The following is a 26402-nucleotide window of genomic DNA, read 5'->3' on the forward strand; positions in this document are numbered from 1 at the left end:
CAACTGCTCTTGACCAATCAGAGCATTTCTGTAAGCGATCCAATAATGACCCGTCTTCCTTGCGAAGTTCAGGATCATCCTTATTGAATTTCTCCCACCTTGCATTCTCTTACAGGTAGGTCCTTTTGCCAAATAAACTTTGGTCCTGTGAACCAGTTTTGAAGTCTTCAGTCGCTCTGCAGTTAAACCTTGAGAGGCATGAATCTGCTGGATTGTCTTTAACTTTGGTTCGGCTCACATAGTGTACTTCAGTTTTGAGACTGAGAGAAGGTTCTACACCTGGTGTCACTTGTCTTACTACTATGCGATGGCTAACGCCAATGGCATGTCCATAATCTAGACAGGGATTCATGTTTCCAACAATACTCCATCCAAGGTCTGTACGTTGTGCGTAAGGTTGATTTTCTTTGCCAGACACAACTTCTCTTGGAAATAAAGCTTGTGAGCAGTTGTACCCTATGAGCAGACCCACTTCACAGTCTTGCAGAGGTGCAATCTCTTCTTGGAGGTGCTCTAGATGAGACCAAGCGTTTGCAGTTTCATCTGTTGGTATGTGAGTTATATTGGCTGGAATGAAGTCACGTGTATAGACTGGTGGTAAGGGAATCTTTTTACCGGAGTAAAAGCCTCTGACTTGTAGGTTGTTCACTCTTTGAGCGCTTACAACTGTGGTTCTTGAGGTCATAGTAGATAGCTTGAGCTTGACTTGTTGTTTACTTGCTTCCAAAGCCTCAGCTACTTCACTTAGCAAAAATGTTGTGTCACTTTGAGAATCCAACAGAGCGTATACAAGGATTTCTTCTGCTGGTTGACATGTGGATGAAAGCCAGACTGGAATTATAGCAGCTGTTTGCATGTTACCTTCACCAAGTATTACTCTGTTGGAAGTAGCCGCTGTGGTTCTTTCTTCTTGTTGTGTTGGTTGAGGTATTTCTTTGTATCTTTCTTGATTTGTACGCTCTTCATGCAGACAGGTAGGATGTTGCTTCTTGCACACTTCACATACACTCCTACTGTGGCAGCTCCTTGACTGATGGCCAGTCTCGAGACATCCAAAGCATAGCTTCTGAGCTTGAATGTACTTAATTCTGTCTGGAACAGCTTGCTCCATGAACTTCCTGCAATTGTGCAAGGAATGCCAATTCTTCTTACACAGAATACATGTTAAGACGGTGTTTTCGTCTGAACTTGTGGTCAGTGTCTTTGCTGCAAAGCTTTGTTGTCTTTGAGATTTGGTGTTTTCAGCTTCACCTTGCTTCAGTGATTGCAATGATGTGACAGGGTTACAGGCAATCTTTGCTTCTCTTGTCAAAAACTTTACAAATTGGCTGAAGGAGGGAAATTGTTTACTGTCTTCTTGGACTTCAGTAACCTTCCGATTCCAGCTTGCAGTTAGCCAATCTGGTAATTTTGAAAGTATTTGCCTGTTTTCATTACAGTCATTCAAGATTTCTAATGCCTTGATATGGACCATGGCAGCCTCGCAACTACGGAGAAAATCTGCAAAATCTCTGAGCTCAAAGCTGTCCTTAGATCCTATCTTGGGCCACGATTGAAGCTTGTCTCTGTAGGCTTTTGCAATTGTAAATGGATTCCCATATCTCTCCTCCAAAATCTCCCATGCTGCAACATAGGCAGATTTGGTTCCGAGCAGGAAATAACCATCAAGTGCTTTCTTAGCTTGTCCACTAACATATCTCCTTAAGTAGTATATATTTTCTTTGTCTTGGATGTTCTTCTGGTCAATCAGTATTTCAAATGAAAGTTTCCAGTCATTGTATTTCAATGCATCCCCACTGAATACTGAAGGTTCAGGAACTGGAATTCTGTTGGCAGTTAAGGCACCAGCTAGCACCTTAACAAGCTCTGCTGTACTTTCACTTGAGGAAGTAGTGACAACCTGTCGTTGAGGACTTGTGGGAACAGGCACTGGGTTACTTACCAGATCCCTCTCTAGCACGTCTTTCCATTCTTCTTTAATGGACTCTTCTTGGTCATACACTTGCATTCTTGCTCGTGCTGCATTTAAATCTTTTATTGCTTCCAAATGCTGTATTTTTCTCCGATTGTCATCCAGAGTCTGTTGTAGAGCTACATGCTCTTCTTCTAGACGAGCTTTAATTTTAGCTTCCTCTTCCTCGCTTTCTGAACGATGTCTTAACTCTTCTGATTCTCTTTCTGAACGATGTCTTAACTCTTCTGATTCTCTTTTTGAACGATGTCTTAACTCTTCTGATTCTCTTTCTAAACGACGTCTTAACTCTTCTGCTTCTCTTTCTAAACAACGCCTCATGGCTGCAGTCTCTTGATCAGCTATCTTTCTTTTAGCTTCTGCTTCCAGGCACTGAATCTCCAAATGTTCTCTTTCTTGTTCTTGTAACACTTTCAGAACAGCTTGGCTTGCAGCAGCCTCAGCAGTAGCTTCTTGTCGTTTCACAGAAGACTGGTTCGATTGCTTGGAGTTGCTTTTCGAAGAAGAAGTGTAGGTGCTTGAGTTAAAGAGAGAACCTGCTTCAGGCCAATCTTTCTTTTCTCCTTCTGGAACCTTTCCATCGAGGAGACTTGAGGCTCTGATGATGACAAACTTAGAAATCTCTGCACACAGATCCACTCTTCGACGCGTGTCCTGGTCTGGAGTTGAGATTGTACGCAGATCCTCATAAACATGTTGGACATCTTCTGACAAACTTGTGACATCATGAATTATGTCATTAAGCAAATCTTCAGACAAAGACTCTGTTGTTTGAGATAATGGCCGCTTAGCTGTTTTCACTTGTGTTCTCCATTTCTCATAATTGTAGTTGAACTTTTGTAGGAGCGTTTTCATTTGTTCTTCTTGCATTTCTCTACCCTTTTCTGTAGGAGTTTTAGTTCTTTGACCTCTTCTTAGCTGCTGTGCTTCAGTGTTATCCACAGCTTCGTCTTGGGACTCTGCACTTTCCCTAACCTGAATTGTAGGCTCACTAGACTTAGACATTAGTACTACTTTAAAGTGACTCACTTTTATAAAACAGCAAAATGCAGTTAAACCTTTTAATGAACTTTCAACACTTACTCAAATGTAAGTGTGACTTAACCCTTAAAGACCTAGACGGAATTTTCGCCTGCCTGACTCTCCTGTATTTATTTGTTTCTCCTAACCTGTTCTAACCTTTTCTAGCAGTCAGCATCAAGTGCCTTACCTCATTTGATTCAGGAGAACCTCTAGTTCAAGTCTGGTTAATTTAAAGTCCAAATGTTACCTTAACTTTGTGTGAATTGCTGAATTGACCAGTTTTTCAAAAACGCCAGTACAAATGTTGTGTTTTTTTGTTTACTGTTTACTCCGACAGGAACATAGGAATTTTCTTTTTTATTATTTACAAAGCTGCATTTAGATGTTTTAGGCTTTCAAATGAAATTTAATCTGCATATTATGTTCCCTGAGTAAGTTACAGCTATTTATTCCATATTATCCTAGGCGTTTTTCACTGAAAAACACCTAGGATAATATGGAATGATTAAAACGAAATGTATTTCCATATTTAAATGACTGATCATGTTTCTTCTGTCAAGAAAAGGTTGAGAGTAACAAATTAAACCATAACAGATGACATTGCAACAAAAATAACTTGTTTCAGAGAAATATATTATCATTTGAACATTTAAATACAAACACAAACAGTGAAACAAACTCCAAGTGCTGGAGATACAAAGTGCAAATTATCTTGAAACTATAAACAAAGTGTTAGAAATATATAGAAAGTGCAAATTATCTTGAAACTATAAACAAAGTGTTAGAAATATATAGAAAGTGCAAATGTACAAAGAGCAAATGATCTTCAAACTATAAACAAAATATTAGAAAGATATACAAAGAGGAAAGGAAATGTATCAACATTTTTTTAATTATTTACATTAAATTACAATCAGACTTGATTCAGTCAATGGAAAGGTTTTACGTGCGGCTGCTATGCCACTTGCTGAAGCAATTTCTGTGAGCCACAAGACACAGTGTCACATCACACCGCGCACACTTCCAGATGGAACGTTTTTTGCAGAGCACACATTTTCGCCGACCTTTTGTTGCTGTGTCTCCCGACCTCCGTCTCGCAAATGAGTCAATTCCCTCCTCCTCCTCTGCACAGGACATTGACTCTGGCAAGCACTGTGCCCCTGTGGGTGGCACAAAGCTGCCAATTGGGACTCCACACAGCTCTGCAGACAGCTCCTCCATGAACTGGGCGTGGGACATGGCCACTGACCCTGAGGACAGACACATCTCCTTGTGCAGAATATAGCTGTTGGTTGCAGCAATGTCTATAAAGTGGTACAGTAGTGTCCTGTACCACCTGTTGGACCTCTTGTGGACTGAATAGTATTGGATGAGCTGGTCTGACAAGTCCACCCCACCCATGTATTTATTATATTCAACCACACAACGAGGTGCCATGTTTTGTTTTTGCCATTTCCCCGTTTCCTTAGCATACACATTCCTGGTGACAGTGTCTCCATTGAAGGCTTGGTGTATTGTAGAGCACACTGACACCTCTCTCGTATCCATCCACTTCACAAACAAAAGCTCCTTCTCTCTGAGCCATCGCATTGAGCCCCTGGGGCTCTTTGAGGTTAGCGCATTCAATTTTGATTTAGGCACGTTTTTCCGATTGTCGCGGAATGTACCACATGCCACAAAACCCCTTGCAAATAGGTCAGTAAAAAGTTTTGGGCTGGTGTAGAAATTGTCTACAAAAAGATGGTAACCTCTCCCCAAGTAGGAATTATCCATTAGGCCGCTGACAACATCATAAGAGAGACCCTGCCCTGAAATGAAGCGGCTCTTTCCAGTATAGATGGAAAAATCGATGGTATACCCATTGCTGGAGTCTGCTAACACAAACAGCTTCACACCCCACTTAGTTGGCTTGGCTTTCATGTACTGCCTCAGTCCAATTTTGGCTTTTGTGGCCACCATCCGTTCATCAATTGAAATTTCTTTCCTAGGCTGCCACATTGCCTTGCATGCCTCTTTTATGGTGGCTTGAAGTGGTTTTAGGCGATGGAGTGGATCGTACTCTGGGGTGTCCTTTTTCCGGTCATTTGCCAAATCATGGTCTGGGTCGCTCAGGTGTACAGCTCTGCTGATTGCCATGAACCTGTCTCTTGTCATGACAGAAGCAGGAAAGAGAACACTTAGGTGTGATCCCTTCCTCCAGTAGTCTCTTACTTTTGGCAGTTTTAGAAGTGCCATGAACATCATAAGGCCGACATACATGAGGAATTTTACCGGCTTTAGCTCTTCCCAAACAAACTTTTTCCCCTTAGCCTGCTCCTTTTCAGCATTTTTGTTTGTGTTCTTGCAGATGATATTTACAGCTTGGTTGTTAAAAAAATGTCTAAATATTTGTGCAGGAGTATACTCCACACCAACAAAACCTTGGACTCCAGGGGCTCTTTTCAGGCAAAAGTGTGGTAGTTGTTGGGCAGTATCTGGCACCTCAGGTCCGTTCCAAACAGCTCCTGGCTCTTCTGGGGTCAGAGATGTTTTTTTCCCTTTTCCTCTTCCTCTCCCTTTCACTGTCAGGGGGGCTGGCATTGGTTTGGCCTTTTTTCTGGATGCTGCACCCTCCTGGCCACATTCTTTTCCCTCTCGGTTTGAAGGAGGCCTACTGATGGGGACAGTGGCTTGTGCATCCTCTCTCTCATCCTCTGGACTAAAATAAAAGGGAGGAAAATATACAGATATAAATGTCTGAATTTATTTTATTTCCTTTATTGCTTTTATTTCTCCAGTGTCATCCTATCTATTTTCTAAACACAGTCTCAACTTTTGATTTGATTCACACTTTATCCCTCTGCTAACATTACTAGTTGATGGAATCAGTAACTGAATTGTAATGCAATGAATATAATAACATTAGACCTCATAACAAACAACCAAAGAGGGCAAGCGGAATGAGGCAATAAATGAAAGGTATTGCTTGACGTTTTTTTTACTGAAATAAATAGTAGCCTCTATTGATAGTGAATCTTGAGCTCAGGACTTCACTTTATGACACAATTACGGCAAATGGCCATCCATTATAAAAACTCTTAGGACGAATTATTTTCTGCGTTATACAAAAATAACAACCGATAAATGCAACACAAACAATAAGATATAAGCAAAGTTACTCACTTTTTATCTTCGAAGGGATCAATCCCGTGATCATACTCCTCTTCATCACGCCAGCTGTCAGCTTCAGAATCTGAGGAATCCACTGCTGCATCGCTAAGCGGTCCGCCAGACAAAATAAATGCTATGGCTTCTTCCGTAGTGTAACGCCGTTTTGACATGTTGGTTTGAATTTGTCTTGCGGTGTGTGTATATGTATGTATGTGTATGTGTGTGACTGTATCTAGATATCTCGTGTTGTATTTATTTCTCTTACGCTGGCAAAATTACTCTTCTTCAGTATTACTCTCTCGTCTCTCTTTGTTTATCTCCCGCCGCCAAAAACATACACAGCAACCTATGTTGATTGGTCGAGAAGATGGTAGCATGGGCAGAGGTTTGCCTGGACCTTTAAATTGTAAACCTATCCGGACACAGGGGGGTGGGACTTAGTCTAAAACCTTTGCTGTTTGGCTCAGACGGAGGGGCCGCGTGGGTCTCCTTGACGAATCAAGGCTCTAGAATGTGATGACGTTGCCCCGATCACGTCGGAGCCTCTGAATCCCGGAAAAGGACATAGTGATACCCATGAGTGATACCAGCGAAAAGCCTAGAATCGCCGCTTTACCTCACTTTTTAAATCAGATGGATAGGATTAGCGGTTACAAAGTTATTAAGCATTTTAGAACGCTACCCCTTTGAAGCCGCGGGCGGCTCGCTCGGTCTTTAAGGGTTAAATGTACCCTATAAGACTTCAATAGAGGTAGAAATGCACTTAAAATAGAAAATGTGCAAAAACCAGCTTAATTGAACTTTACACCTTTCAAAATATACTCAAAAATAAGACTTCAGAACTTCAATGAAATAACTTTCACTTATTATTCCCAAAAACACACTTTGAATTAGAAATTGGAAATAAAAACACTTATGTTCCCTTTAACTTTACGCCTTAATTAACAAGCCTTAATAAAATGACATGAGCAAATAAGTCAAAACGCTAACCACATACACTACTATAGTTGGCACTCACGGTAATAATGGTTTAGCAAACCTTTACAGAAGCCCTTTACTCAGATCACTCTTGATTTCTTAGTGTCCAAGTTCTTTATGGCTCTGTCTTGAAGCGTTGCTCTTTTAAGAACTGCGCGCGTCGTCCACTTCTGTGTGTGCATGCGTAGTTTCTCCTCCTCCGGCGGCCATTTGAAGACAGCCTCGTGCTCAGTCCGTGATCCTCTGAAGTTGCCGCTTCGTCAATTAAGACACACTCGCGTCGATGGACAGTCGAGTTTTCACTGTAATTCCCTCGAAGCACAGGCAGACACAAGTGGCTTTCTCATAACGGGTTTATTCCTCCGAATCCACCGTGAAAACTACACAAACAAACAGTATAAATGACAAACATAGTTTCGTGTTAGACACACAATAACATGCACAGCATGTGAGATAATAAACATAAAAGTAATACAAACACAACAACATACCTCGTTGGGCTGCATGCTCTGTAAACAGAGGGAAGTATTCTTCAGTTCTCTTCACAACTTATAGGCTATGTATAAGAATAAAAAACTAACGGAGCTTTAAGTATCCGTGCATCTAACTCTGAGGGTGCTTCTCATGTTCTCGCTCTCTAACTCACGCGCGAACAGCATAACGAGACGTGAGCTTGGACTTCAAAATAAAAGACGAAATATTGCACGCATGAAACATTACAACAATAATTATTATTACACTTAGAAAATACACATTACAGTTAAATTATGAACATGTAAAGGCTGCACTTACAACATGGGCACTGGTTATATTTTATATATTTTTATAGTTTTTTCAGCAGAAATTAGTAATAGTAAAATACTCCACTTTCTTTAAAGGCAACTATTATGCAAAATCCACTTTTTCATGTCTTTTCTACATAAACATGTGTCCCCTCTGTGTAAAGAGATTCTGAAAGTTTCAGGAAAAAAAGATTCGCTCACTTTTTGTCCTGATCCATTTATATAAAAACCTGTCTGAAAATGAGCTGATCAGATTTTGGCCACTTTATGATGTCCTAACGATTTGTTGGCTTGTGTAACCATTAGCCAATCAGCAACCAAGGTAACAACCCCTACCTTATCACCTGAATCTCCTCCTAGAGCACCATTGTGTTATTTTTAACCAAATATCTCTCAGAGGGGCGTGGCTCCTTATTTTCATCTAAAGTAACAGACAGAATCAGCACTTTTGAAATGGGGCTGAAACAGAGGGGATTATGGGATGCTACAATTCATGATCTGTTTGGTATTTCGAGCCAAACACTTCAGAGACATGTTTGTATATATCTGAGACCTATAATATATTGATGAAAAACAGTATAATAGGGGACCTTTAAAGTCAACTCCTTCACTTCTGGTCAGTAATCACAATAAGCTGTTATTTGCTCATCAACACCTGTTGTTTGCTGTGAGAGCAGGCTGTGTGCTGATGTGTTGGATTAAAATGCATCGAAGACTTCTACATTGGCTGGTGCAACCTTGTGTACTGTAATTATGACAACACAGTCAGATCTACAACATCTGCATCAGAAGAAGCTGTCTATTCAAAGCATTTCACATGAATAGTCATTTATTTTACCCCAAAGTTTTGTTTTTATGCAACATCTTTTATATCGCTATATGAAAGGGGTCATCCTAAAAGATTATACACATAATGAAAACATATTTATGAAGATAATATTACCTCTCTGATAATCGACCCCAATAAATACTACACACCGGCCCATTTAATAAGGCTATTTTCCAGTGCATGGCTGAAGAAAAATAGCTAGTTAGAGATATACGACAAAGTGGCCATCTAGGGACACAGACATTTTTACGGTCTATTAATCTATGAATAATTAAAGGCTCTCAGAAACTCCAGAGGAGATTATGAAACGGTCTTTCAATAAAGTAAATTGTTTAGTGGTATCCACGTGCAGCACACACACACACACACACACACACACACACACACACACACACACACACACACACACACACACACACACACACACACACACACACACAGAGAGAGAGTCTCTATTGTCAGGAGACTGTAAACTCAAAAAAAGAAATACCTGCACTCAATGTTACAAAAAAACAGAACAAAATAGGTCATACAAAGAGGCTCCATTACTCCTGATATGTGTATAATTTAATTAGAAGCGACAAAAACATGCACGGTCCAGATTCCTTTCACTTGTTATTAATACTCCAAAGTGACAAGAGATCACTTTCCTTCAGCTGGGGAAGAGAATTTTTGTCCTTTTTCTGTCACAATCATAATGCAGCAGGATTGATGACACCGTTTCCAGTTTTGTGAGCAGTGAAGAGATGTCCAAACAACAGCTGTTATGGCTGCCTTGCTTGCTTTGAGATTTGAAATGCTCACTCGCAGCGCTGGTGACAGTAAACAAGTGCTTCTGCGAGCAGATGATAAAAACAAATAGTTTCCAATCTCATCAAAGGCCAGAAATGGATTCAGAGCAGAGCTACTGTCAGCGCCAACAGTCTCGCAAATACAAATATTTTTGCATTTTTCTTCACATTAATGGGTTTTCTGCTGTTGTAGAAAAACTCTCCACTGTGACAACAGACTTATATTTGGTTCTGCTGGTTCAAATATAGGTTATAGATGAGAATGTGAGGGTGCTAATGATTGTTATCATTATTCTGAATAACAAATCAGCCTGATAAGAAGGAATGGAAAAAAAACAACAAAACTAAAACCTGATAACTGACTAAAGCCTCACAATGAAAGTGAATGAGTTTTGATTGAAAGATGCTCAGAAAAGTGACATAGCAAATCTTAAAAGTAACTCAAACATTTATTGTTTTATCAGCAAATGTTTTTAAATTGATGCATGGAAACAGAGAAGAAAGGGATGCAATAAGTGTCCTGTCTCCTGTAATGAGATGAAAAGCCTAACAGCAGTATTGGTCAGCTGGAAGGAGGGGGATTGATTGTGGATAAACCCAGAATAAAAGGATTGCTGTTGTCCAAATGAGATTAAGGTAAGTGATCATAACTACAAAAAAGGAAAAACTTTATTCAGGTTATAATCCTTAAAAATATAACATGAATCTTGTCTCTTTTTTCAAACTAAATTTGATTATTTCCCCCTGATGTTGGATGTTTCTTTCATGGAAGAACAACATGGCTATGAGTGAGAACTGATGGAGAGCCAGGTATGTTTCAAATTGCACTGTGCTGGTTTTCCTCTTCAGACCAAAGTGGCCATTTAATCAGATTAAATCCAATAAAGTTCTCTCAGCCAGGGTTTAGAGTAATCCAATATGAGACCAATCTCTTCAAAAGGATTGCGTAATATGATAATGTACTTTCAACTCTAAAGAAATTGGTAAACTGATTGTTATATACACAGATACTGTATCTATCTCTTCAATATTTCTGGTGTTATATGATTGCAACGTCACAAGTCAATAAACGGGAAAGATTTGTTAAAAAAATGTGATTACCAGATGAACTAAAAGCATGAACGATGGCTCTTTGCTAATATCAGTCAGAGCCACTTGAACAACAGCAGGCACACATGAATGGAAAGAGACTAATGATGTTGGTGTGAACAATAAAATGTCACTAAGAAGAGCTCATAGTGGATATGTTGTGTTTGTGTTCAAGCTTTCTAAAAGCAAGTTGAGGATTGACATGAAAGGGGGGGGATGCCTGGCGGAAGAAAAACAAATGCAACTTGCTGACTCTCCAGCTATTCAGTAAAATATAATAATAATACCTTACATTTATTATAGCGCTTTTCCAGATGCTTTACAAATACACATTACACTTTTTTTTTTTTATACATGCAATGGTCACTGTGGACAATACCCACAGTAGCAAGTTCAGGTGAAGTGTCTTGCCCAAGGACACAACGGCTTTACAGACGCAGCAGCGGCGGGTTTCACCCCTTGATCTGATGATCATTGCACAGCGCACTGCGCCACACCGTCCATCTTCACACCTCGAAGTCATCGAGGCGCTTTTACAAGTACACATTGATATCATACATGTACTGTGGACAATACCCACAGGAGCAAATCCGGGTGAAGTGTCTTGCCCAAGGACACAACGGCCGGAGCGGGTTTCGAACTGGAGTTCCCCAGCACACCCCTTGATCTGATGATCAGATGCACAGACCACTGCGTCACCCGTCCCTATACAGTGCATTGTGTTGTCTGTGAATGACTGTTTGGCAAATAAAACAAATATGTTTGTTCAAGCATAGCACATAAAACATGTAAATCATATAGAACATTTTCTCATATTGATATATATATATATACAGTTGCAAGAAAAAGTATGTGAACCCTTTGGATTCTCCACACATAGCGTTGTGTGTTCCTTCCAAACAACTCAACTTTGGTTTCATCTGTCCACAGAATATTTTGCCAGTAGTGCTGTGGAACATCCAGGTGCTCTTTTGCAAACTTCAAACGTGCAGCAATGTTTTTTCTGGACAGCAGTGGCTTCCTCCGTGGTGTCCTCCCATGAACTCCATTCTTGTTCAGTGTTTTACGTATCGTAGATTCGTCAACAGAGATGTTAACATGTGCCAGAGATTTCTCTAGCTGACACTCTAGGATTCTTCTTCACCTCATTGAGCATTCTGCGCTGTGCTCTTGCAGTCATCTTTACAGGACGGCCACTCCTAGGGAGAGTAGCAACAGTGCTGAACTTTCTCCATTTATAGACAATGTGTCTTACCGTGGACTGATGAACATCAAGGCTTTCAGAGATACTTTTGTAACCCTTTCCAGCTTTATGCAAGTCAACAATTCTTAATCGTAGGTCTTCTGAGAGCTCTTTTGTGCGAGGCATGGTTCACATCTGGCAATGCTTCTTAAGAATAGCACATTCAAAACTGGTGTGTATTTTTTATTGGGCAGGGCAGCTTTAACCAACACCTCCAATCTCGTCTCATTGATTGGACTCCAGGTTGGCTGACTCCTGACTCCAATTAGCTCTTGAAGAAGTCTTTAGCCTAGGGGTTCACATACTTTGTCCACCCTGCATTGTGAATGTTTACATGGTGTGTTCAATAAAAACATGAAAACATATAATTGTTTGTGTGGTATTAGTTTAAGCAGACTGTGTTTGTCTATTGTTGTGACTTAATGAAGATCAGAACACATGTTATGACCAACTTATGCAGAAATCCAGGTAATTCCAAAGGGTTCACATACTTTTTCTTGCAACTGTATATATATATAAAAAAAAAAAAAAGTAGGAAAAAGATATCAAATAAATTGGACTTGAGAAAATGTAAAAACTTGCCATTCCTATTTTTTTTTTTTTACATTTACCAGCAGTCGTTGGACTCAAACTAATGAGCAAAGTAAAAAAAAGAAAAAAGGGCCACAAGACTTTTTCAAAGTTCTTGTGCACCCGAGAGTATTGATGCAGAGGACGACAAACAAGGGTAGATTACTACCATAGGACATATAAATGGATTTTATTTAAAGTCATCTCAGAATGTTGTCAAACAGCCACTACTGACATTTGCAGTTGTACAATATTTCCTCCCAACTGTATTCATGGAGACAATCATCCTTATCATCTCATCATCATTGTTGATTAAAAAAAACCACAAGTCAAACACAACTCTAAACGTTTAATCACTTTAACACAAAAGCATTTCAAGTGTAAACTTCTCACAAATGTATTCATGGGAAACTTTGGAGGGAAACAAGTTACTGCAGACACTGTTTCATTTTTGTTCAGCATTATGGGCCAATTAGTTCCTTGCATTTATCACGTACTTGGTTCAGCAGAAAATGTTGAACATACACACACAGAACTACACACTGTGTGGAATGAATGACAAGCATGCAGTTGGTGGTGTCAGCATGGAGGCACACACACACCAGCACACACCTCAGTTCCTACAGGATTAGCATATCATTTCACAGAATAAAGTGGAGCCCCTGTAGGAAAAGACATGGAAGAAGAAGAAGAAGCAGCAGGTTTCTGATGAGGAGAAACATTTCCCTAAAAACTTGAAGATTGACATCTCCTGATGGAGCGAATAATTCAGCTGTGATTGGTTCAAATGTAACCGTGTGTTAAGAGGCATCTTTGTTATTAAAATGTTTTGAATGACAGAATGGTGGTTTGGCGGTTCACACACCCTGAAGAAAAATACAACCTTTAAAGACCAAGTTGGCTGATAAAGGTTACACCAGGGATGTCTTCTGGCGGAAACTGGCTTATGTGGTTTAGTTATGGATAGAGAGAATGGATGTTTGGGAAACTGGAGCTCCCAGAGACTCCCAAGGGAGCTAATGTTCACACCTCCAAAAGCCCAGCTCTCCATTATGTGTATCTGTCTGATGATGGTTGGTTGAGCAGAGATGGATATCTACGAGCACCGAGGTTGGACCTGCTTCCAAATATGAATTAATAAAGGCACCGAAAGCAACAGCAGACGGTTTCATTTATTTGCCTGACAAAAGTTTGACAAGAGTTTTATTTTTCTGGTTGCTTCTTCATTTTCTTCCTTAATGTGATGTGTAGTGGGCTTTATTTTACACACAATAAAACAAATACGGCATTGATGGATCACATTTGAGCCGGACTTGGTTTCCTGTATTCAAACATTGTGTGAAGAACAAAAGAGGTCATACAATGTGTTGATTCAGATGAACTATTAAGGGGGTGCAAAGATTGTAGACGTCACCTCTCAACATTGTGTCTCAAGTTAATAATCAGAGGCCATAACTAAGTTTATTGACTTATAACCAGATTATTTCTGAATTGTGGATTCTCTATACATAATGGAACAGCTTAACATCATGCATGATTACGCAGGGAATATGAACCTAGTTTAGCACAAAGACTGTAGAACAGGGGGAAACAAACAGCTCCATAAAACAAACTGACATGTTTGACAGGAAGCCACTGCACCGAGCTGCTGAGCCGCGAAGAAATACCCAAGTAGAAACACTTACATTGTTATCACTAAATCAATGCTTAAATTACTGAATCTAATACCTTTATTTTCCACAACCCCTACATTAACATACCGTAGCAGTGGTTCTGAAATAACTCAGCAAGTAAAATGTGTGTTTTTCCAAAAATGTTCAAAAATATGTTAAAGCCTGACACAGAATCACCATGCCTGATTATCAGGGATGTGTGATGAAAGAACGTAATATTTAAAAAAAGGAACATTTGAACTTCAACTCCATCCAACCGCACACAATTCAAACATCACACATTTGTGATTGCTGAGAAATAACACTCTTCACTCACAGTGTGCAAATAATGGAGAAATCTGAAAACTCTTCACAGCAGAATTGAGCCAACTCGGCATGATTTGCATTCCTGCTGAAGTGCTGACTGAAGATTCATCTCCGGAGAACGCAGTAATCTGCATGTGTAATTAGTGCAGATACACACAAGCACGTGCACACCTGATAGGAAAGCTGATTTCATTGCTTGTTAGAGAAATCATATAAGTAAGCAGGTGTCAAAGTGAGGAGGGTGGCTTTAATGTGGCAGATGGTGAGAGGAACCATAAAACTTCACAAATGCAAATGAGCATCTAATCTGGCTACAGTATGCTGTAGTCGTGCATATCCAGAGCAAAATAATTCTAAAATAATATCAATTGAATTCCCTTTTTCTAAAAATGTTTAATTGTATAAATAGAAAACTCTAAAAGGTGTTGCCAGATAGTTTTTTTCGGTCAGTAGAACTGCCATTATTTTTAGAGAGTGGTGAACTGGAGCTGAGATCTAACGGCAGCCACTCTGGTTCCAGCGGTGTTGTGTTGTGTTGAAGTGAGCAGCAGGGATTTCTGCCACCATCGTGTAACTCCGGAGGGCTTTTTCCACTCAGAACTGGCTGACCGTGTAGATATGTGAGCTCTGTTTGGCCTCGTGTAGCCTTCTAAAAGCAACAACATGTACAGGATTAACACCCTGGACTCAACAAGCTCAACTGGATAATCTTTTACTACGTTGGAGACAAGGATTTGAACAAAACAGCTCGTCTTGCTGCTATTTTGATATGCATTCTGGTAAATACTATTATTTGCTTCTTTACCAATGATTACATGAGAAGATACAACTTAGATTTGTACAATGTGTAACCACCAGGTTAGCTTATAGTGTAGCTCGAGGCTAACCACAGGTAGAAAAGAGTTAGCCTGGCTTAGTCCAGATGTTACAAACTCCACCTAGCAGCACCTCTAAATTCTAAAAGTCACTTATCAACACGTTACAACTTGTTCAAGTTGTACAGAGAAATTAGGATATTCAAGTAAAGAGAGACTTTTTACTTGTTTTCCATGATATATGACACATTGAAGAAATGCACTCTTGACAACGTACAACAACCACACATGCAGCTTTTAAATGGATAACAAACTGAAATAAGTTAAATTATTAAACACTATCAGTGCATTTCTGTGCCTTGTGGTATGACATGTGTTAAGAATGGCGTTGGAACAAGATGGAGACACAATAGTTTAAAAGGTTTCTCAAAATACAAAACTGCAACATAAAAAATGCCGACAGGTTGTTAAGGTGCACTCCTTTTGGAAGGCCACAGGCTGAAATGTGGAGGAGTTAAATAACTGACATTTTCAGGAGAGAATAGGAGACAAAGTGATTAAAACACTTAGCAGCCTTTGTCTGGGAGTTAAGTGTTTGTTAGAGGAAGAGAAGAGAGTTGAGTAGAGGGGAGGCGCAGCAGTCAAGGCCTCTGCCAGCTGGTTCTCACGTGGGATGGCTGTAATTAATTTGGACACTGGGCTGCTCGGTGTCATAAGCAATAATGTGTGTGTGTGTGTGAGTGAATGTGTGTGTGTGTGTGTGTGAGTGAATGTGTGTGTGTGTGTGTGTGTGTGTGTGTGTGTGTGTGTGTGTGTGTGTGTGTGTGTGTGTGTGTGTGTGTGTGTGTGTGTGTGTGTGTGTGTGTGTGTGTGTGTGTGTGTGTGTGTGTGTGTGTGTGTGTGTGTGTGTGTGTGTGTGTGTGTGTGTGTGTGTGTGTGTGTGTGTGCTTGCGCAGAGGCTTTTTTTAGTGATGACATGCCCCCGCCCTCCTACTGTATGTTGCCCTTGAGGTGGCTATTTGCATTAGTGTCAGTGCGGGGCACATAAGGTAGCTGACACACACTCACACTTAAATGTCAAGATACAGTAGGCAAGTTATACACATTTAAGACCATTTTAAAAGTGATATTGTACAATAAAAATACAATATTTAGTCAGATAAAGTCTGAAATAGATTAAGCTGCAATTGGTTTGTGAAAGTTGTCATTCTGCAGACCTGCAGTTTGAATATTAAACATTGCTATTAAAAATACATTCATGCCATTTCAGGTCCGTAGGGGGGCTGGAGGGCTGCAGCCTATCCAGGAATATATTGAATATAAAGTAACGAATTGTCCTGTATAACCCACCACCCCCTCACCAAGCTAACATAAATAAACAATTATGAGTTTGTGTGAGTGATTGTTTGACAAGCAGTTCACCTGACCTGCATGACTTTAGACTGTGGATACAGAGAGGACAGAGCATCAACCTAAAGGTTATGTTTCCATACTGCACATCTCAGACCAGGGTAAAATACTTACTAAAGAAGTAAGGACTTGCATGTGACCAGTCTGCAGCATGCAAGCTCTGATCATTTCTAGAAGTAGATTATCTTGCTAATTGATGAGAATAAAACTTAACCAACAGATCCACCTGATGTGCAAAAGCAGACACATCCGTCATGCAAAAGTTAATTATTTATTGATTTAGTTTTGTAAACACTGACATGCAACCACAAAGTCATCAAGTCAAACATTGTGTTTGCTTATTTATGCATCAAGAGTTTATGGAGTAACATTGATAGAAATCTGGAGTCGTGTTTGTGGCCACATGATACATGCAGTATTGATATTTGCTCTGCTTTGGTCTCCACCAAGCCCTGAGGAAAATAGCTTATGTGGCTTTTTTCGCTGCTTTACTCTGCTCCATGCTCACCAGCTAACTTTGAAAAGAGGTGAGGGGCGTGAAACCAAAATCCGTGAGCTAAAAGACGTCAAACCATTTTGAGAGATACTATTCAGTTAGGTGATAATTCTGGATGTTCTCACGAGCACCTTTAATAGTCCAGTTTGATTCATTGTTATTATATAAAAAATACTCATTAGTGCCGCTTTAACTCCTGCAAGAATTGATGGCTGGTTGCATCTATCTCTTATTAAATGTCATGTAGTGTTGATGACCATCCTCACAAGGATATATAAAAGGGCAATGAGTGCAGCCAAGTGTAGCAGCAGTGTAAACCAACATCAGCTAAGCACTTTAGATGTAATTCCAATATAGCAAGCTGCCACATAAACCCAGTGCTTTGAGTTAAAATTCATCTCTAATGCTTGCCTGAATATAAAAGGTAACTCGGCCGAGGAAAAGAATCCTGTACAAAATTATTTAGCAATCCAGGGAATAGATGCAAAACCATTGTATGGATTTATTCCATTCATCCAGGGGGTGCACTTGCTTCTTTAATCTTTACAGTGACATTTTTCAACTGTTGGTGACAAAGATATTTCAGTGGGGACTCTCCTAGCCGACACTGCAACTGCAAATATGAATTTTACACCTTTTACACTCAGTTACTTGATGTCTGAAGTCAGTTGCATGTCATGCAGGCCATCAGAGAGAAGGAAAATCATGCAGAACATCTCTCACTGCCCCCTCTGGAGAGCACTGTCACCAAGCCTATGATGCTGAATAAGGGCAACTGCTTTTGAGTATTTCAACACACTGCGGCATGTGGTCACTACGGCACCTTGGAGTCCATTTCTAAAATATCTAAACCGTGGTCCTTTGAACTGTATTTGTATGCGTCACATATGAGCTGCGAAGAAGTCCACAAGCTGGTCCAAAACGTAGAAAATCTGCCTCCAAACCAGACATGTTATTGTAGATTTTGCCTGATGATTCAGTAACTATACGTGGAATAGGAAAGGTCATGGTCTGTGTTTTGGTTGCACATGTAATTGTTTTGATGCAGTTGGTTCTCTGTCTCTGTTAATTCACCAGCAAAAGTTGGCCTGTCACATTTAGTGCGACAGTAGTCAGTTTTCTCTGGATTTAATTAATGTGTTAGGGATAAAATGATTGTGGAATTTACCATTAAGTCCAGCAACTGCAATAATTACACACATTGTATTGGGAATTATGATTTTTCATAATACACACTACAATGAGGTCACATATTTTGGATAATAAAAGATTATATAAATGTTGGTTAAACTAATCACAGAAAGGCTATTTTCTTTCGGTGAAATCCTGCTCTGCTGTGTCAAAAGCTTTGTCCTTTTAGTTTGTCATCTTATTGTTAATCCACTTATCCTCTCAGGTGAGAATACTTCAGGATGCCCAGACTCCTCATAACGCTGCATTGTGGCCACTTCTCACTGGTAGAGTCTGACTGGGATGTGCTGACCCTGGACACACTAGGGGATTTTCACAAGATGGCTTGAATCATCCTGCTAGCTTAGTTTAAAAACACACTATACTGTATCTGGACATAATTCAGGGTTTGCAGACTTGTCCTATTTAATGTTATTGTCTGGTGATAGGAATGATTTACTCACTACTGAGACCTGGACCAAAATAGATGAAGATAATTTGTCCTATTTGAATGACCACTCAATTAGACCCAGCTATAAAAGGACACTTTAAATGAATGCTTGCATATTTCACCATGGCTGTAAAAAGAACTGCTGAACGTTATTTAAACCAAAGCCATGATGTGACTGTTTTTCTTACAGTCAATTTAAAACAAGTTTAAGACGAGGAAAATATGTGTGTTCATTCGCATTTGAAGTAATGTTCTGTCAATACAAACTGAAAATGGAGTCTCATAGTGCCAAATACTAGACCTGGCTCTGCAGCCAGCAGGCTTCATTATAGATATTCAGAGTGCCCTAATGGTCCAGAGGGGATCATGACAAGCTGTAATCGAGAGTGAGTGCTATTATTATTATTATACAGTATAACTACTGCAAATGTATAAAAAAGGCAAAGAAGCAGGGGTTGAAAAACAAAATTGAAATTAAGATAAATGAGAACAATGGATGTAGAGGGAGAGAGGAAATGTGCATGTGCCACAGTCCTCATTAGTCAACCTTGGGCCGTCTGATGAAGGACGAACCATCGACAGAGCAGCAATGTGCCTGCAGGCGGCTCAAGAGGGGAAGACACGCGGACACAAAAATACATACACTCCCTCACACACACAGCTTTAATTACATTTACAGATGTCAAAGCTCTGATCACGAAAGCAAACCCCCCCCCCGCCTCCCATCTGTCATTCACCCGTCCATCTCTCCCTGCGTCTGTCCCTTTATCCCGCCCATCCCGAGGCACAGGGACAGCTCTCAGTGCTGCGTGGTTAACGCTGTGTCGTTCAGACTGATTCTCTCTCTGTCACACACACACACACACACACACACACACACACACACACACACACACACACACACACACACTCCCACACACACATGTGAGAGAGTGACTCCAGACAGCTATTGATCTGTTTTGTAGCCGATAGGACAGTAATGAACAGCCTGTAGAACAAACGGCAGAAATATGCTCCAAATGTCCTGCAGATCAAAGCTTCCCGTCTGAAAAATTATATTCTGCAATGACTTTTTCTTTTTGTGAAAGCTTGTGTTTTTTCTGCTCTTACACTGTCAAACTGTTAGTGTTTTAATACTTTAAGTGAATATGTTTTCTGATTATTCTCCTCACCAAGGACACAATGGTTAAAGGAAATGTTTGAAAAGTAGATGATTTGAGTAAAGTTGGATTTAACCATGCACTTCTCATTCTTCTTAGTTTCCCCGTAGGATGGTTTGCTTGTGGAGGCACTGAGGCATTAACCAAAGTGATAACGAGCTGCTTTATACTCACTATCAGTGATGCCCAATTAGAGGTATGATTACCCCAGGGGGTACTTCTGCAGGTAGCAGAGCATACGTGGAAAGATTGTGGAGTAACTCAGCTGATTTGGAAATGAGAGACTATGATTTGTTTTTAGAATGAAGTATTACACATATGTGTGTTTGGGAAGAAAAAAACAATACAAAGATATGATCTCAAAGATGTTTCTCACAACAACCTGCATTGTTGATGTTGGTTCAAAGGGCAAATAGTTAAAGATAAGTACAAGCAGTCTCATTTTAAGTATGTGTATACCAGTGGCGAGCCGTGACTTTTATACCTAGGCCCTCTGACCCCCTTTCCCTCGAGAAAAAAAAGAAGAGATATTACGTCACAGCGTATACTTCTGCGGAATATCAAAACAGCGGCCCGAGGTGCAAAACGCATCAATGACAACGACCCTCTACCACACAAAACAACACCATTTATATAAACACCTATCATGACAGGGCACCCACAGCCAAATAACAATTACAAATGAATTAAGTCGGCACGGCGGCCCACATTGAAAATGACTTAGGCCTACCTTTGATGATCAAATCACTTAAACACAAAGTCCATCCTCCTGTCCTTTTGGATGAAGCACTTCATGGCGGGTCATTCAACTGATCCTTTGCCACTCCAGTTTATCATTGTAACTCAATCTTGAAAATGACTCGGTTAATAATTTCGCAACGATGTCATCACTATCACTGAAGTGAGCCATCATGAACGAACTTATGCTAATTATAAATCTATCGATCATAAATCTATCCATCATAAATCTATCGATTAGATTTATGATTCGAAAATAATAAAAGTAGGGTAGACATGTGGATATTATCCGGCTGAACAAAACATGCATTTATCTAACAGGTTCGTTTTCCACAGACCTTATTTCGAGCTATTTTCCAAAATCCTATGGAGAAATCCCACTGCTTTCTGTCGAGGGAATCCGAGCGAAGCTTACTTCCGGGTTTTAGGATGCGTCACTGCACCACTTGCATAGACCTCACAGCGGGCGGAACTTGTCATAAAGTCCGCGAAAATAATGCCCGCCCATTTAGAGGGAAGATGTGATTGGTCAATTGTACTGTCATTTGACATTACTCTCTCGTTGAGTTACTATAGCGGGCCCTCTGTGAATGTACAGAGGGACCAACAAGCTCTCCGGTCTTCACATCACTCGCAGAGACGGCATTTAACCCTTCACATTCTAACAGAAACTGAACAGGCAGATTCGAAGGATTTATTTATTTGGAAATATTATTTTAAATACAATTAAATCAAGTTATTTTGGTAAAACTAATGAAAAATGTAACAACAAAAAAAAAAAATTATTTTTTATTTTTTTATGTTTTCAAATATTATTTTTTAGAATATCTTAGGCCCTCACAGAGGGCCTAGAGGGCCCTGACGGCTCGCCACTGGTGTATACTCAAATTGTATTTAATAACCTATATTTCATATGCATGCAAAATGTTATAGAAACTCCATGTAAACTTTGGAAAGGTTGTGTTAATTAAAATACCATATCTGCATTCATGAAAAGGCTATGTTTATGTTTAAAAAGACCAGAAAATATGTCCTTATATTGAGCTAAAAGCCAGACCTAGAATCTGGTATCACTAAAGAAATATTTTCACTGCAGACAAAGACATTCCATACTAACTGCGTGTATTTTTCATACATGCTTCCTATATAAAACTGGCTCTGCATTCTTTCTGTGTAGACCCGGGGTACACTCTTCGACCATCTTGTATCTGAACAGTATATGTAATGTAATAAATATGCCTTAAAAATAGCCCTTTTGATTTATTTATTTTTAATCTGATCAAAGAATCTTCCTTCCTGCTGTAACACCTGAAAAACCAAGAGCTATTTAGAGTAAAACCTGCAAACCTGACAAAACCAACAAATAAAAGACATTCTGACATCAACAAAGGAACAAACTAAATGAAACACAATTCAATTGTCTGAAAACAATCCAACAACAAATACACATTGTCCTTAAAGGTAGGAAACCAGCTCGAGTAAGCTAGAATTTGAAAGTACACAACCGAAATAAATCTGCCCCTTCCTTCAGACTTCCTTACAGAGCCCCTCCTCCAACACACATGAACATGACCAATGAGGGCACGAGATAAGTGTGTGCACGAGATGGAAGGCTGACAGGCAGGTAGGCCATCCAGTTATCTGCCGCGGGCCGAGGCAGATAATAGGACTTGCTTTTTACAGCGCCACGGCTTCCACAGATGAAATATTTGTATATATTTATTGTCAAAGGCACCATGTGGTCTCAAAACAGCTGTCTTATGATGATGTCATAGATAATTTGGCTTCAAGAAAGGCAAGGAGAGTCAGGCTACGGTAAGGTGTTGAGGTGTGAGATTGAGGCCTGTAGTATTTTAATGGTTGGATTTTGGCTAAATCTTGCTTTTAACCAAGACTGAAGTGATTGATAGCAAATATTTCGCTACCCAGAAGTAATATGTTTAAGTGTTCAGCAAAGCAGCTTTTGTTTTAAATTAGTAAATGTTTCTGGGTTGTACTTCTTACACATCCAGCTCTTAAGGTGAGGCAATTAGTCTCTCACGGACTGTATATCAGTACAGGTGGATTGTGTGCCTGTCAGCAGAGGAGCAATTTGTTGCCCTGTCTGACCTCAGCAGGGAGCAAGTGGAGGGGCCATGTGTGAATACGCCTTTAGAAAGCACTGGTGTGTTGGCGAGGCTGCTGACTGCAATTATAGGTTTTAATGTTGTATTTGTGTTAAAATAAATAAATCTCTCAAAAAACGTATACAGCTTCTGTGTGATTTTATTAACATTAGAATTTTTTTTTTGGGGACGGGGACGCCATCTAAAATCTCGCCTAGGGCGGCAAATTGGACAGGGCCGGCCCTGGTCAAAGCATTTAATGTATTCATTGCTATCGGGATGAGCATTCCATGGAATATAACAAAAAGTGTTTCTGAAGTGAATTACCTACCCCACCTTTGAGGTTTGTCCAACTCAAAATTGTCCTTTTTAGCCCACATAGTACAACAAGATGTCTGGATATGAAAAAAGGGATTATATGCAGGGGTGCACATAACTCTTTTGCCCAGGTTCTCAAAGGAGCACCTGGAGATGTTGCTTGGTGCTCATCCTTAAAATGAAATAAACCTGACCTTTTGAGGGGTACTTGACTTTATGAACGCGGGGGGGGGGGGCATGCTAGCGAGCTCTCTCGCGAGCATACTAGCGAGCTCTCTCGCGAGCATATTACTGAGCATACTATCGAGCTCTCGTGAGCTCTCTCGTGAGCATGCTCGTGAGCTCTCTCGTGAACATGCTCGTGAGCATTCTAGTGAACTCTCTCGCGAGCATGCTAGTGAGCATGTTAGTGAGCATGCTAGTGAGCTCTCTCTCTCGTGAGCATGCTAGTGAGCTCTCTATGTTGACCGGACCTTTTTTCAAATGATCCGGTGCTCTTTTTTTGGCGGGAGGTGCGCATGCGTACCAGTTATGTGCAAATGTGCATCAAAAAATGTGCATCAAAATGCAGAAATATAAATCAGAAGCATCATCGCATTGCAAAAGATTCAAATTCACCAGAACTGGCCCTGGAACAGGTGGTCCGACCTAGATTTGATATCTAGTATGCAATCGTTACGGTCCTCACATCCCAAAGAAACCCTATTTTCTTCACATGGATGAGGCATCAGAACAACATGCTATTTTTTTTGTAGGTGGCCAGGATCATACAAAACTCCTCTGTTACCATCCAAAAGCATTTCATCTTCACCCCACCCCAAACAATTCCACTTCCTTTGTTCTCATAGGCCACACCCTCTTTCACCAGTGACCCAGAAACAGGACCTGTTTGCAAATCGTAGAGTGGCTAAAGTAATGCAGATTTTTCGAGATTGACAGGATAGAAAAGCAGAACAAGAAGTAAGATACATAAAAGGATTTGTTCAGACATTCATGAAATCTGCATTTATTTTAGACATTCACTTTTAGAGGTCACCAAACAAAATACAAACCACTTAATGTAATTCATATTTTCAACTGTCTTTTCTTCTTAGTAGTCTATATTGAACTGTTTAAACAATCTCAGAAGGGAAAATCCCAGTGGTTTGAATTGGTAACATATATTGGATGTGGTTACCTTTCAGGGGGTCAAAGGGTCTTTAACTATTAGATTCACAGAAATCAGTTAAACTCTCCAGGCTACTCACCGACCCTGAGCATTTCACTTTAGCTCCATGAACCAATCTTCAGACATTTCCATGGATGACCTGACGTGCTGATGAGCTCCAAATGACTCTAACTGAAATGAAATAACATGATAAGGACTGACCTTGCTTCTCTTCTTTTTACTGAGAAAAAAAGAACATCTACTTCTTTTTGTCTCACTCTTCCGTCCGTTCTCCTCTCTCCTCAGAGCTGTTTCACCATTAAGGTAATGGAGCAAAGTCTGAGTGTGACAGAGGTACAGAGAGTGTGCCCTAAATGCCCCGGCTACCTCCTCTGAATTCAGAAAGGAAACCATCAATCTTAATGTCCAGCAGCAGTGACACCACAGTATGTATTTGTGGATGTGTGTGTGTGAGTCCTGAAGGGACTTTCTGCTATAGAGGGGAGATAAAGGGATGTAATGGAGATGAGGCCTAAACTTTTTTCTTTTTCTCTTTCTTCATCCCTCCTTCATACTACCTCTCTTAGACTTTCTTCACAGTCTCTTCCTTTCAGACAGGCCTAAAACGTTTCCGATTCTGACTGACAGAAAACATTAATTATGCGCCCTGGGCCGCAGCTCAACGTAATTCTTAGATATTCCTCCAGGAAGCGCCGCAGCCAAAGATCGGCTTTAAGAGTAAGGGAGCGAGAATACATTTTATTTTCCAACCTCACTTCATGGGAAAACTGAATCCAAGCTGAAATAAAAAAAATATTAATTCTGCCCGTCTGCTCTCTCCTACTTGACGATAACAAGCTCTTAATCCACTTAGCAGGTTGTTGTTTTTTGTCAGTTCAAAACCCCACCAGGATTTTTTCACTTGTCAGGGATCATTCAAGCAGCCCTTAACAACATGCATAATCTAAAATGTAAAAAACATGCCTCTTATCCAAAGTGTCTACCCTAGTGATGAGGAGAAAATAAACTGTGAAAAACAGACTCAGACACAGAAACACACACATAAGTGCATGAATAAATGTACACACAAACACACACACAAAGCGCTTTAGAAGCTTGTTTGATAAACAGGGATTTGCCTTCTGGATTTATCATAAGAGCCCTGTAATAAGGAAACAGAGCGGGAGAGTAACAAATAGTAAACTATGAGCAGCACTGAGCTCCAGGTGAGAAGAAGCGAAGTGTTGGAAAAAACTAATTATAATTTCAAATAGTGCTTCCATTTATCCCCCCTCTTTCCTCCTCCTTCCTCTTCTAGCTTATTCTCAAACATCAACCCTCTCCTCCTCTTCTCTCACTCTCCAGCCTGCAGTCAAACTCATACCTCCGTGTTGCAAGGGAGGGATCTGAGGCTGGAAGAGTTGATGTAACACTCATGAGCCAAATGGGACAGACATTTTGGCACCATGTCAATCACTTACAGCAGATCCAAAACTGGCACTGAGCCTTTTTACGTCTATTTCACAGAGAAGTGATAATAAGATGTGACATATTTTGCATTTTGATTAAATCTGAAGTGCTGAATGTGTAATGTCCACACATGCACAACAAGCTGCTCTTTTAATCACAGTGTGAGTGATTGAATATGTAAGTGTATTTCAGAGGGTTGCCATACGTTACATCACTCATCAGTGTACTCTAGACATTCAATCATAAATGTTTTAAACCAGCATATTCTTTAATTAAAATTCAGGCGCATTGAAAATGACTACAATTAGACTGTTACATATTTAAATCTTAAGTCAGAGATCACAAAAAGTTATTACAATTCATCCTGAGGGGGAAATGAATGGCGATATAAAATGTAATTAAAATCCATCCAATAGTGTTCAAGACATTTAGATTTAAATACCAAATAAAACCTCATGGTGACAACATGGTTAAGCAACATGCCAACATTACTTATACTGTCATCTGAGTTTTTCACTTGATATGTATTGAAATATTATATTTTAACTGTAGGATGTAGCCTACTACTTTATTGACCTGTACTTTAATTTGTTTTACTTTTTTGTGTGAGAGAGATTATGCAATGTTTTTACTGTTTGTTAGTTTGTATGTACCAGGACTGCAGATGGAAATTAGCTATTAGCTCAAATCTGGCATAAATCATCTCTTTTCTTTTC

General features: G+C 40.0%; 1 protein-coding gene across 1 annotated transcript; it reads right to left on the reverse strand.

Annotated features, from left to right (window-relative positions):
• Positions 1-873: 873 nt before the first annotated feature.
• Positions 874-6628, reverse strand: LOC117558336 (piggyBac transposable element-derived protein 4). Its single transcript, XM_034234453.1, has 4 exons — positions 6158-6628; positions 4060-5693; positions 3942-3974; positions 874-1118 (listed from the first exon to the last, which is right to left on the reverse strand). The coding sequence occupies exons 1-4, from the start codon at positions 6313-6315 to the stop codon at positions 874-876; spliced, it is 2070 nt and encodes a 689-aa protein (XP_034090344.1). The 5' UTR covers positions 6316-6628.
• Between the last annotated feature and the right edge of the window lie 19774 nt (positions 6629-26402).

Source organism: Gymnodraco acuticeps, unplaced genomic scaffold (genome assembly GCF_902827175.1).
Source record: "Gymnodraco acuticeps unplaced genomic scaffold, fGymAcu1.1, whole genome shotgun sequence".
Taxonomy (NCBI): Eukaryota; Metazoa; Chordata; class Actinopteri; order Perciformes; family Bathydraconidae; genus Gymnodraco; species Gymnodraco acuticeps.

Coding starts and splice junctions, on each gene's coding strand:
- LOC117558336 (XM_034234453.1), bottom strand. CDS start 6,315: ATGTCAAAACGGCGTTACACTACGGAAGAAGCCATAGCATTTATTTTG. Junction 5,694..6,157: donor GATCCCTTCGAAGATAAAAA/GTGAGTAACTTT, acceptor CTTTTATTTTAG/TCCAGAGGATGAGAGAGAGG. Junction 1,119..3,941: donor AAGTGGCATAGCAGCCGCAC/GTAAAACCTTTC, acceptor GCACAATTGCAG/GAAGTTCATGGAGCAAGCTG.